Genomic DNA, 13,186 nt, shown 5'->3' on the forward strand with positions numbered 1-13,186 from the left:
AAGTATTCTACCTATATTAGACTATGCTTGGTCGGTTTCCTATGACTTAAGACTCCACGATCATCTATGAATTCTATGTAAACGAGCCTAAAGTTTATCCAAAAGATAGATTAGATTCTATATAATTTGCTTCTGTTACTAATAATTGGTTGGTATAGCAGACTAACAGTAATCACAATAAAATTTGTTGTCATATATTTATCGATCACTGGTTAAACAATGGCTTGTTAAATTAACAAAATCCTTTCTCTCAGTATGCGCGAATCTCTTGAAAAGTTCTTGAAAAATTAGACAAAAAGTCCCTGATGATTCTATATTGTAGGTTCATATCGAGTTAGATAAAAGAAGTCATTAAAAATATATACGTTTACGTTTAACATTTATATAATTTGAATTTTGTATTATTAACCATTAATTCCTTATTTGCGTTTAGCATGATATCGAGCAAATTAATAATTGATGATTATTTAATTGATACAAACCTTTTCTTTAATTTCTCTGTCTTGATTTATTATATCTCGATACATTCCGATAATTTGAGAAGAAAATGTATCGCTTCAATCGGAAGTTTTTTTGTGCAATATTGCATTAGTTATAAATATCGAGAAGACAATTTCCAATTTCCAATTTTCTTGTAAATTTCTCTAGTCCGAAGACAGATTGTGTCGCATTGTGTATTTCTTCTTGATTCATATTGAACACACATTTCACTTGGTCACTCCGTCCGGTCGGAGAAAGCATTCATAGTCGTAGAGGAAACGACTCAAACGACGTCGACCCGTACAAGCGTCTATATACAAACGGTACATACTCCACGTGCAGTATTTACGCGGAAATCTATAGTCTTTCCCGGAAAAGTGACTATATCGGCTTATAGGTTCTCTGCTACCGAGTATTACCGTACGACAACAACGATCTCGCTCGGCGTTCCGAAGTGAAACGGAGAGACGGAGAACGTATCATTTTATGCGGTTTCAGGAAAACGTAATTCCAGAAACACCGCCCGTAACTCTGGCGTCGATTACCTTCTACGCTGTTATTCGACGAGAGCTCTTAAGGAAATTACTTGGGCCCGTTTTGCCACAATATTGTATTCTCTGTTGCAAGACCTATCGTTGCATTACATCGTTTAAAGGCGTTGCCATCTTCGGTCCAAGATCGACGAATTGACATTATAGATATATGCATCATTCTCTTTCCGTGAAACGCGGAAATTCGAAAATTAATTGCTTCCACTGAAAAAAGCGATTATCGAGAATCGAGGCGAATATTTGTTTCCAGAATACACATACGTATTTCGCGAAAGAGTCCTGTAATATTCCTCTCGATTAATCGAGATAAAATCGGAAATTCTTTAATTTGCCATCGCGAAAAATGAATTGTGTTTGAAGTAGGGTAATAGCAAATTTTCAATTTGAAAGAGCAACGTGCAGCATGCGGATATACGCTATATAATCTAGCGAGCCTATAGCATGTGGTAATGTATATTTCAGATCCAGGAAACGACGGCCAAGCTCGAACAATGATTCCGAACGGACATACAGCGGTTGGGGCGAGAGGGTGGTCTGCGGACGTGAGGGTTGTCGCACCAACGAACGCGGTGATTGCATGGACGAATGCGCTGCCGCCCTGGTTCTTATGTCGCTCTCGTGCTCACCTCACAGTCCTCACAACCCCCCGCCACTTCACTGCCAATACAATTACGGTACTGTGCTCATTTTTCTGACATTCTCACAAAATACGGTGTAAGATGTTAAAAGCAGGTGTAGAATAAATGCTTTTCTTTATTTGTAATCTCAGAATCGTCGTACTTTTCTTCTTTCTATAACAAGAATTTCCTTTATACATCGGTTCGTTTATTTTGCGAGCAATCGATTCTCAAAAAATACTGAAAAATAGTGAAAATAAGATATCGATGAGTATAATAATTTAATAAGTGATAATAAATAATAAGTAATAATTTATTCATATATTGTGTTATTACATACGTATAATATCTCATGTAAACGCGAGACATTGAATTACCGAAACTACGAACCGAGCTTCTGCGGTAATTGGCCGGACCGAAATGAATGTGGAAGGAATTTGATCTGCGGCAGGTTCCTGGGGGAGTCGTGGAGGCGGAGGCAGCGGCATGATCGCCGGCTCACCGGGAGTCGGCGGTATGTCAAATAGCAGTAGCAGCAGCGGGGCTTCCTGGCGAAGCGGCACTCCCAGTCCACCCCTTAGCGAGGAGGGTGTACCGACGAGAAGTTCTCCATGTCCGGCGACCTCACATCCCTCGCACAATCAGCCACACTACCCCTACAACACGTCCGGCTCGTCGTCGAGCAGCACCCCAGGCTCGACTACGCTGGATGAGGGAATAGTGCCCGACTATATCGAGGAACAACATCCACGTAAAAAGGTGAGTAACCTTTTCTGGTGTTCGTTCACCTCCTCCATTGACGGGACGTGTTATGCGACGATGTCGATAATCCGTATTGTTTCGCACAAGTTCACTGAATGTGCTAATCGGTTGCTGATGGGAGGAAATTTCTAGCATCTCCAGAAATTCGCCTTGTCGGACAACTTCCACGGATTGTTCCTCGTTTTACAGCCGATTAACACGTTGCATACTAGGAAGAGCTTATTTACTTCGCTATCGCCGTAAAGCATTAGCCTAAACTTCCGCTGCCTCTTTATCAAACGCCACCGTGACCTTTGAAACTAATTTTCAGAGTCGCGTGTTCGCGCTATTTCTAACACCAAGCTGCCCTCGCCTGTCGTCTTTCAGAGTCTTCACTGACCTTAATCTTTATGAAAAATATACACTGTCGCGTCAACGCATGCCCAATTCAACTCTTGTCAAGTTCTCAGACAAAGACAAATGATTTTCATGAAGACTAGTTCTAACTAAACGTAACTAAACGTAACTCGCGTTTCTAAGTGCCTGTCTAAGAACTTTCGTTGCGTAATCTACTTATTCGTTAGCATTCAAACGTTTCGTTGATTCAAGTTGAATACCATAAATTTGGCGTCACGCTGCTCGTCGCAGTTTCTTATGCATAAGCATAATAAAAATGATAAAAGCATCTTTTGCATTAGTGACATAAAGTATGACTTCCTTGAAGCATACATTAAAATTACACATTCAAGCGACCGTCGCGATGGGAATACAAATTCACCATGATAAAAATCTGGCCTTCGAGAAGCTACGTCTCTATGTTTAATTCTTTTTGCATTCACGTAGTAATATGTGGTAGCTTAATTAACGCCAATGCATGCACGCAAATATGACAAGTCTATTGCGTAAGACATTGGGACGTAGGACCACACCAGAGTGAGCCTTGCACGCGTATATCGTTCCAACTGGATTAGATCTGCACTGAGAGAAATGATTTTGTTATAGGAACAAATCAAGGGAAATGTGATATTTGTTAAAAAAATGATCGATTTGTTACGATGGCAAATTAATTCGTTAATGTAACAAATAATTAATAGTATCACTAGCAAATAAGAGGCTCATATATAAATCATAGATGATATCAAATCGTAAGAAATTGATCAATTCTAGTCAAGTATTCTCCCTATATTAGACTGTACTTGGTTCCTACGACTTCAGACTTCACGTTCATCTACGAATTCTGTGTAAATAAGCCTAGTCTATCCAAAAGAATTAGATTCTAAATAGATTAGATTCTATATAGTTTGCTTCTGTTATTAATAATTGGTTGGTATAGCAGACTAGCAGCAAACACAACAACAAAATTTGTTGTCACATATTTATCTATCATCGGTTAAAAGTACTGCTAGTAGCTTGCTACAGTTAAAATTAACAAAATCCTTTCTCTCAGTGTGATTCGTTTTTCATCGGGATTCTCTCTCGTATTTCTTACGTACAGAATTGATAATTGTAATTGCAGCTTGAATTTAAAGTCGATTTACAAACAAAGAATATAATTTACGCAATTATTGTAAAATTGTAAAGTATCTGTATAAATACAAAATTTGTATCGAAGATCATTTCAAATTATTATTTGAGAATATCACAAGTTATTATATATTGATTTGAAATTTGGTTTATCGAATTTTGAAATGTTCTTTCTTTGAAACATTACTCTTCTTATATTAATATACTTAATATAATATTTATAATATTATTTTTTCGAAATTGATTGTGAGTTGACGCCATTAGCAAGATAAACATATCAGTAGAAATAACTATAACGAAAGAATAACATTTTTGATTGATCGATATAACCGACTCGATAGATTTAATCGACATTGGCGAGTAATGGGATCAACGGGTCTGTTTTTGAGATGACGGAGGACTAGTTTTCTCTTTTCGAGCCAGTGAAAACGAAGTCGCTTTCGATCGTTTCGCAACGGCCAATTTTCATGTAACGTGCAGAAAAAGAATGGATCAGGAAGAGAATAAGATGTCATGCATAATTTTGGAATCATATCGAGAATTTCTACTTAAAGATCGTCAATATGCGCATTTGTGATTTTTAAGGATTAAAATAGAATTTAATTTTGAGATAGCGTCTCTATATTAAAAAGAATAATAAAATAATTAATATAAATTATTATCTATATTTTTCCATATTGTTTTTTGTTCTCAAAATTTTGTATATAACTATTTATATCTTTTTCAAGTTTTGAATTAATCTAATCGAATCAAATGACTTCAAACGTTGACGAGTGAAAAATAATGCAGAGCATTTATATGCAACGCAAATAGGATATTTTGCATATCGCTGGAAATCAGTATGAGAGAGAAATACTAGAGTTTCGATTGTCTCATGGATTTAAACTGCGCCAGTTGTTACGTGCTAGCAGCAACGTCCCTGACCGGTCAGAGATGCAGAAGTCTGCAAAGACGGGCGGTCGGAGTCATCTTCGTCGTTGTCGTCATCGTCGGCGTCGCGCGTGCCAAGCTCGCGCACATGATGATGACATAAGCACGCGCCGGCCGAGCCAAGGATGTAAACACGCGTGCGGTGATTTTTTGGTATTTCGTAAGACGGCTAACAAGCCGGACCTTGAGGTATTATCGCCCCGCGCTAATCTTAGGTACACGGTGGCGATAGTTCCGCGCACTTTTGCTGCTTTCGGCCGCTTGCACGGGAAATAGCGACTCTCCGCGCGCGACGATGGCAAGGCGGATAGCAAGGCGGCGTTCCGCTCCCGAAATAGCCGCTAAGATGAGTGTGGTCCCTTAACTAACCGGCCGAACTCGCTAAAAACCTGCCTCTGTTTTATGACTTTTTCAGATTCGAGCGAAAGTCAATCAGGACCCGATCGAGGCCGAGCCAGGCGCTTGCGCGACTTTCGAAAGCGAACAGGTAAGCCCGATTTCCGCTCTCCGCGTAATTAGACACTTGCTCGCTGGAGATTTCGCAGGTGCGAAATTGCAGGCAGCGAAATTCCTTTTTAACCTTACACTGGTAAAAGAGTTCTAATTACATTAATTGAAACTCTAGTCGGAAATGGACAAATCAGAATTTTTTCATTGAATTTATTGTAATTCTAATTGAGATAAGACTAGAATTGTAATTAATATGATCAGAATCTTCTGGTTTATTTTTAACTACAAATTTTTCTCAGTGTGGGATTATTTTCAGACAAATATCAACAGAAGATGAGTGGCTACTTTGTGTACATTGATATTAATTTTGTAACTGTCGTAAGTTCTCAAAAAAACTTCGATAGAAAGATTATTGTTTAGTGTTTGTATTTTTGTATTAATAATAATGAAATTTTTAATAATAATAACGCAAAGTATCTCTCTCATCTTTTAATCATTCTAGAGTTAATCCTTTATCGTATCTCTTACGTATCATTTCCCTTTGGAATGAACTCCAATTTCTTTTAACATTAACGAAAGCACAACGGAAAGCATCCCGTAATGCAATTTGCATTCGAGATGCTTGTTGTTACTATATTTGTTATCTGACTTGTAATACGAGTAGAGATAAGTAATCTCGCGTGCCCATCGCAACAACAGTTACTTTTTCCTCTTAATTATCTCTCGTGTAGCAACCTATCGATATCTAGAGTGCGGGAAAACCTCTGCTTGAAAGGGGAGGCATTCGCCAATGGCGTCGCCACGCAAATTACGGATGCAACACGGGGAATATATATATAAGTTATCGAAAAAACGGAGAATCAGTCGGTGGAACAGTCTCCGCGTGCAAACGCGACTCAAATCTATCACTATCACCACCACCACCACCACCATCAGCACTACCACCTTCTCCTCCATCACCTTCTCTCGGATCAATATTATTCGTAACCCAGTTTACACTGAAGGTTCCTACTTTCACCGGTGGTCGCGAACGGGCCGCAAGCGTTTAAAGTCATTCATCTCGAGTCAATCGGATGATGTCGTCAGATGAAAATATTTGCGCGTCATTCGCGATATTGAACGTCAATCAGATCCGTCGATGTAATTTACCAAACTTAATGCATGCGGTTTCGACTTTCACTCGTAAATACCCATGTAACTTGAAATAACCAGATTTCCATGGACGTCCTCTTTCCTGAACATTATCTTCGGGCGTTCTCTTTTTTCCTATCTTTTTCCTCTTTTTCTTTTATGTCTTTTACAATGTTCCGCTTCCTCTAGTTTCGCATTTCAATGCATGAATAAATAATCAGATATGACGTTTTCGTCGTCTTACTTTATTAAAATTTCAAAATTCCAAACAAAAACATTGTTCATAATGTTAGTGCCGCTTATTTCATTGTGATACGTTCGGCGAATAGAAAAATAATTATGAAAACTTAATAAAAGAAATTGGAAATACACGTAGACATTTCGTCCGTTTAAAAAAACTAGGAAATATCCCAATTTCTTCTATCCCTATTGTCCCAATCACATCCGAGAGAAAGATGGCCACCCTACCTGCTGCGTATCAGCGCGCACCTGACCCAATTGACCGTGTCGGTGATATCTCCACGAACACGGTAACCAAGGTCGTCGGCGTTCCCTAGATTCTCTCATCGCCTAGTGCTCGTCATCGCGAGAAAGGTCATTCGATCAAGATAGGAGAGAGACGATGCCATCGTTCCCATATCGCGGTATCCATGAACGATGATACTGACAGGCGGGGAAGGAAAGAGAGGAGAGAGATAGAGATAGAGAGATAGATAGATAGACAGACAGACAGACAGAGAGAGAGAGAGAGAGAGAGAGAGAGAGAGAGAGAGAGAAAGAGAGAGAATAAGAGGGAGGGATACGGTCAGGAAGTTCCAGCCGAGTGTATTGCATTGTGCAATGAGTGCGACAGAATACTACGCTTCCTTCCCCCTGTACGCCTGTCCTCCACCCGCGTTCGACGCGCGCGCGCACGCGTGCACGTACGCGCATCCACGTGCGCAGTGCCGTAGTCGAGCGTATCGACGGGAGCATATCGAGTGCATTTTGTGCCGGTGGAGATTTCCTTTGTCTCCGTCACGTGTCTGCATCCGTAATACCTCGATCGAATTTGTTACAGGCATGAGATCACGATCGGTAAAAATTGCCTAGGAACATGTCGATTTTCAGAAAATTATGGACCGATGGACCCGGCCATAAGAATTAGTTAGAAAATTTTTTTATTAACGTAACTTTTTTGTTTAAAAGGATAGACATTTCATTCCGGCAAAATTAAGATTTTTTTCAAAAGCAAAGAAAAAACTCCGCTGTGTGAAGCAAAATTTCCTCGCCAGTTTTTGTTCTTTGGCTTCTTGCTAGCCGTAAGATTTACGAGAAATTATTATAGATATTTATGAACGATCATATGTCTTACGGTATGTATAGAATTATAACTCTGGTCATAAGTTCTTACAAGACTTAATTACAAGTTCTTATGAGAACAAATTACGAGCCTTATACGATTCTACTTAGAATTAACTCATACATAAGTCTCTCTCAAATGTGAAGATTGCAATTGGCACGAATTAAAGTTTGTCGAAAGGTCGTGCACGCGCGTTGCGCGACACGTGGATCTAAATCTTCAAACCTCACGTGAAAACTGGTTTTTTTTTTTCTATTAAGCTTGAGAACAGGTTTCACTAGGAGAGCAACTTATTAGAATTATGAAGTCGAAATTTATAATGTGTAACTCAGGTATCGTTTGGTCCAAGTAGGCGTGGACGATTTTAATCTACTTCATTGAACCTACCTTTTTTCTAAATTCCGATTAAATTATCGTAAAGTAATATATCCGCAACGAAGTGACAAAACGAAGCGAACAGTTTCTGAATAAAAGATCTATGCAAATGTATATGTCACCGTCAATCCCTCGAAATTACCTTCTCGACCACGTGCATATGTACCATTTATCAAATCCAGGCTGAACCCTCAAAAATTGCGAATTGTGGTCGACGTGAGCCAAATACTATTAAAACATCCCACACACGCACCAGAATATCCATGTCCATCGGCATACGTCTGCACATGGACCTAGATCTCAGAGCGGTAACACGCGCGAGGACCCGGCGGCGCCGTTGGTGCATCGCGTCGCAGTGCACACCACGTGACGTCACCACGAGCGGCACGTGCCCCTTCCCCTATCCGCGCCCCCCGGTGTCCTCGAATGCAGCATCGCTTGGTGGCGAGGAGGTATGGCGGGGCGGAAGGGGTGCCAACAACGAGAGGGGGCGGTAGAGGTGCGGAGGAAGGTAGTTAAGGTCACCGTGGCCCTGACTGCACGCGCGCGAAATAATATCGGTGTGCTACCGTATGTGTATGCGTGTGTGGGACGTGTGTATGCGTGTGTGGGATGTGTGTGTATGTGTGTGTGGGTGTAAGGGGGGGGGCGTGCGTGTGCACGGGTGTTCACGCACGCTCGCGCACACATGTATAGCTCTGTGTGGAGCGCGCGCGGAGAACGCACGGAAGATTTATTTCTAGTTCCGCATGCTGCCGCTTTTCTAACCAAGGTTTGCCGGTTAGATGCACGAGTCGCACGAGTGTCCCAATGGCGGACCTTGACCGTCGTTCGCCACCGATGTTCGGACGGTCGTCGTCATACCGTCTGGTGATCGTTGCAGATCTTTCTAGCGATACTGCGACGAAGTTTTCGATTATCGCTCACAATACTAGCAATTTTTCCCGGTCACCACTCGACACTGTTACGTTACGTGATGTATTTTTCCGTGACGATGCTATTATTTCAGTTCAAAATGAGCCCCTCTCAAAATGAGTAGAATTTAAAGAAGGAAATATATTAGCGATGCTCGCCAGCATAATCGTAACTTGATCGAAAGACTTGAACACGAACAATGAGTTTGCTTGTGAATATTACGGAAAAACGAAATATGTATTTAAAAGTTTTATTAAAAGTTTATTTAAATTAATTTTGTTTAAGATATGAATGAGAAAAAGATTGTTAAATACTATTTTTTTTTTCGTGGCTATATCCATAACATATTTCTATTGACCAGATAGAAAATAAACAGATCTGTCTCTTGCAATCGAAATTGGTATGAGAGAAAGAAAAGGAAAATCTTCAGGAAAGCTTGCTTTTCTTTTAAAAGAGGATTCTTCTATTTGTTCTTCTTGCCTTTTAAAGGGAAGGACTTTCTTTTAAATGATTTTTTTATTCATTATATTATCTAGACAACTGAAAAAGATTTTTATCTCGACTGTACGCACATTATTCATTAAGTTTTATAAAACGGAAACACTTTTATAAAAATATGTTTTTTTTTTTTTAATGAAACGGATTTACGACTTTTGCTTTTATCTCGAATTATAATTATAAGATCTAAAAAACAGTTATTCAACTTTTCCGCTTTATATCATCTGTTTGTATCATTCAACGTTCTCTTGCAATATTTATTAAATTTATCTGTATAACGCAAATCTTTATATCATCTTTATATCATGTAACACGTTCCCATGTTATCTCCCGGCAAATTGCGCGGTCGCAAGGAGAGAAAGAATATTCTGACGTATACACGATCCAAACTTGAAAAAAACGTCCGTGTCTCGAAACGCATCGGTTTGACGTGCCGGCATTTGCGTGCATCGCTTCCGCGAGTTCTGGGCCGCCGGGTCGTATTCTGACACGTTCGTCCACCTTACGTAATACGCGTTGCGTAAACTTGACGTTAGCCGTAATGCTCGCCATACATATTTCCGCGCGCCCGGCAACAACTACGATTGAGGGAGGGATCTCCGGCCTTACCGAACGACGTAATCGTATATACTCTCCCGTATCGCTTCCGCGCTCTCTGATCGTCAGATACTCGTCATAAAAATGAACGGATGCGTTAATCACAATTAACGCAAGTCTTCTACGATAATTGACTTTTTAATTTTTTTTTCCCCGACCGATCGCGTATCGCAATTTTACATTGCAAAAACGTCACGGTGACAAGCTTGCAATAATGATAAAAATCCGTCGACAGTCGATTCGGACTATTCGAAGTCGTTGCGGTAACGCTGTTAAATATATAGAGAATTATAGAGGGAAAAATGAAATTTATTAGAAATATTCGCGTACCGAGAATTAGAAACATATATTCTTCGTGCACGTAACATCCCGCTCGTGTTACACAGATTGCAGATATCATCTGCCGCGCGTGCGGAGTCAGGGCCATTGCCTAAGTAATATGATTTCTGATATCATTCTCTGATAATAATATTTCATCCCGTATATATAATATTTCCTGATAATAATTAAGAGATCGTCTCTCTTCGTATTGTTTGAATACTCTCCGATCTTGTTGTCTTCTCATAGTTCAAACGATCTCTCTTTTTAGTACATGTAATAACACGCGGAGATTCCTTAGGGAGGATTTATCGCTTCAGCCAGGCCTACTGCCGGCTTTGCGGTTATCAGCTGTAACCGTTTTTATAACAAAATGTCAAATAGAATGATTCCGTTCACATGATGGCGCGTAGGCATCGCATGACATAAGTCAGCGACCATGACATCGACATTACGTAGATATATAGGAAACGCTCGCCGTCTCGTCTTTCTTCTCTTTGTCTACGTTGCTATTAATTCTCGCCAATATAACGCGTAATTGATTGTTTTCTCGAAACATGATAAATTATCTTACGATCCTGTCTTCAGTTCATTTATATCGAAACTCGATGAATTTATCTAATTTTTTTTTTATACTCAACATAAGTCAGTGTAGTTATTCTTTTTGCAACGGTATTGAATCGAGTTTGATTTTTGTTGCGAGGAATAGAAGTTTCCGTACTTTTTTTGTAAAGGAAATAATGATTTTGCTGAAAGTATCTAAAAATTTTGCTAAATACAGATTAAAGTAAAGTTTGTTAAACAGTCAAAATAATGATGTACAACGCTCAAGCTGATGTTGCTACGGAATATCAAATTTTTTGAGCATTGTTTATTATAAAAAATCTCAAGCATGATGAAAAATACAAAAAAATTTGATATTCTAGCAATCAGCTTGAGCGTTTTACTTAATTATTTTGATGAATAATACATAGAAAATGTTTTTTACACAAATCTTTTGATCCAATAAAATTGTTCTTTCCGTGTAAGCGCTTAAAATTTGATTGTCGGACTGAAGTGAAATCGTATTTCGGTTTGACATTCTTACTGACATTTTAATTTTAAATTAGATACTTTGAGGTTACACTCTGGTATTAGATCTGGCACATTTTGCAATCTCTAGAGATTTTTGACTAGAAATAACGTTGGAATCTCTCTATCCAAGGTCACGGTCAGAAATAAAAAAGAACTATACTATAAGGAAGCAATGTCGCGTATCATGTATTGTTCTCGTAAGACCACATCGGCTTTAAATGTAGTTTTAACAATCCTTAATGACTACCGTTTCGACGACCTTGTTTGACGTGGCAGTCATTGGATAACTAGAGAACACCCTTCCCTCCGATTAATACGAGAGCCTAGCAACGAGAAACAGGACTGGAAAAGGACAACCACTTTTCAATATGAACTGGTTTTCATTTAATCAATTTGGCAGACCCTATGTTTCTTAATCCATTAGCTATGATGAATATCGTCTACCGTTATACCAACAATTCACGTGGCCCAAACAACTTCAAATAGCAGAACATCGTCCTATTTCTCTTTACAGTAATTTCAAAATGCATATTGATATCAATCTATAGTTACGAATATCGTGGAGATCAGGGATACATTTTTACTTGTGTAATATTGTATGTCACTTTCAGTGAATTGGGATTGTTTTCTTAATTAATTCAGATTATCGATTCGACGCGCGAAAAGATCCTTTCCGCGGAAGAAACAAAATTTGCTCACGAGAAATTTAATTCCGCATGGACGACGAGAAAATGTTCACAAATTCTAGATCAGTCTTATTGTACAGTCGCAGAGTTTCGCAGAGAGAAATTGCAATTGTAGCGTTACACATTTCTCGCCTGAGAAAGACAAGATAATCCCCGTACGATATGCCGCTCGTATAAGCGAAACTTAGGGATTCCGCGCGCGATTTGGATTCCTACGGTAACGGGTACCTACTCATCGTCGTGTATAATGCTGGCGAAAATACAATCGACCGTCCGTCCGGGATGCCGTTACCGGCCGTGCCGGTTACCGTTCGTATCGAGCGCGGGACACGTATAAATAGTTCACGGAGGTCATTAGGAGGGACGGCACATTAGGTAGGTAGGTAGGTGGAACGGAATTGTTATTCTGCCGACAGACATTCCGGACTCGCTGTCGACTGAGGTATGTCTCGTCGTACCGTCCTCGTATCGAAGAGTTTCGATAAACGGGATTGACGGGTGTCTGGCTGATAATAAAGGCTGCGTTCCGATATTCACTGTCAGTACTGAAAATCTATACATAGTATACGTCACGTACATTATAGGTTTTATAGAACTGGCAGGAAATATCGGAATGCGACCAAAGTTCTCGGCGCGACGACTGTGACGTCACAAATGGCAGGCTGAAACCATTGAGCATCTTTTCATCAGTACAACTTAATGACATCATTATTATTTTTTTTTTCTTTCTGCCTTCGTGACAATGGAAATACCGAGTTCTTGACGAGATAAACAACAGAGATTTCTATCAAAAAAATTATATGTAGGATAAAAATAAAAATTCTTTGTAAAACATATATTCAAAGAGAAATATAGTGCACTTAAAGATGACAGCTTTACGTTTTATATGAATTAATGTATACACACACACACACACACACACACACACACACACACACACACACACACACACACATT

General features: G+C 39.5%; 1 protein-coding gene across 1 annotated transcript in view; it reads left to right on the top strand.

Moving 5' to 3' along the window:
• The window catches only part of LOC108685530 (zinc finger protein 704), a 93,805-nt gene that overhangs the window by 61,422 nt on the left and 19,197 nt on the right, over positions 1-13,186 (top strand). The window contains exons 3-5 of the mRNA XM_018190369.1: positions 1,494-1,705; positions 2,100-2,407; positions 5,259-5,330. Coding sequence (XP_018045858.1) covers positions 1,494-1,705; positions 2,100-2,407; positions 5,259-5,330 — 592 coding nt within the window. The remainder of the gene's footprint in view (positions 1-1,493; positions 1,706-2,099; positions 2,408-5,258; positions 5,331-13,186) is intronic.

Source organism: Atta colombica, unplaced genomic scaffold (genome assembly GCF_001594045.1).
Source record: "Atta colombica isolate Treedump-2 unplaced genomic scaffold, Acol1.0 scaffold153, whole genome shotgun sequence".
Lineage (NCBI taxonomy): Eukaryota > Metazoa > Arthropoda > Insecta > Hymenoptera > Formicidae > Atta > Atta colombica.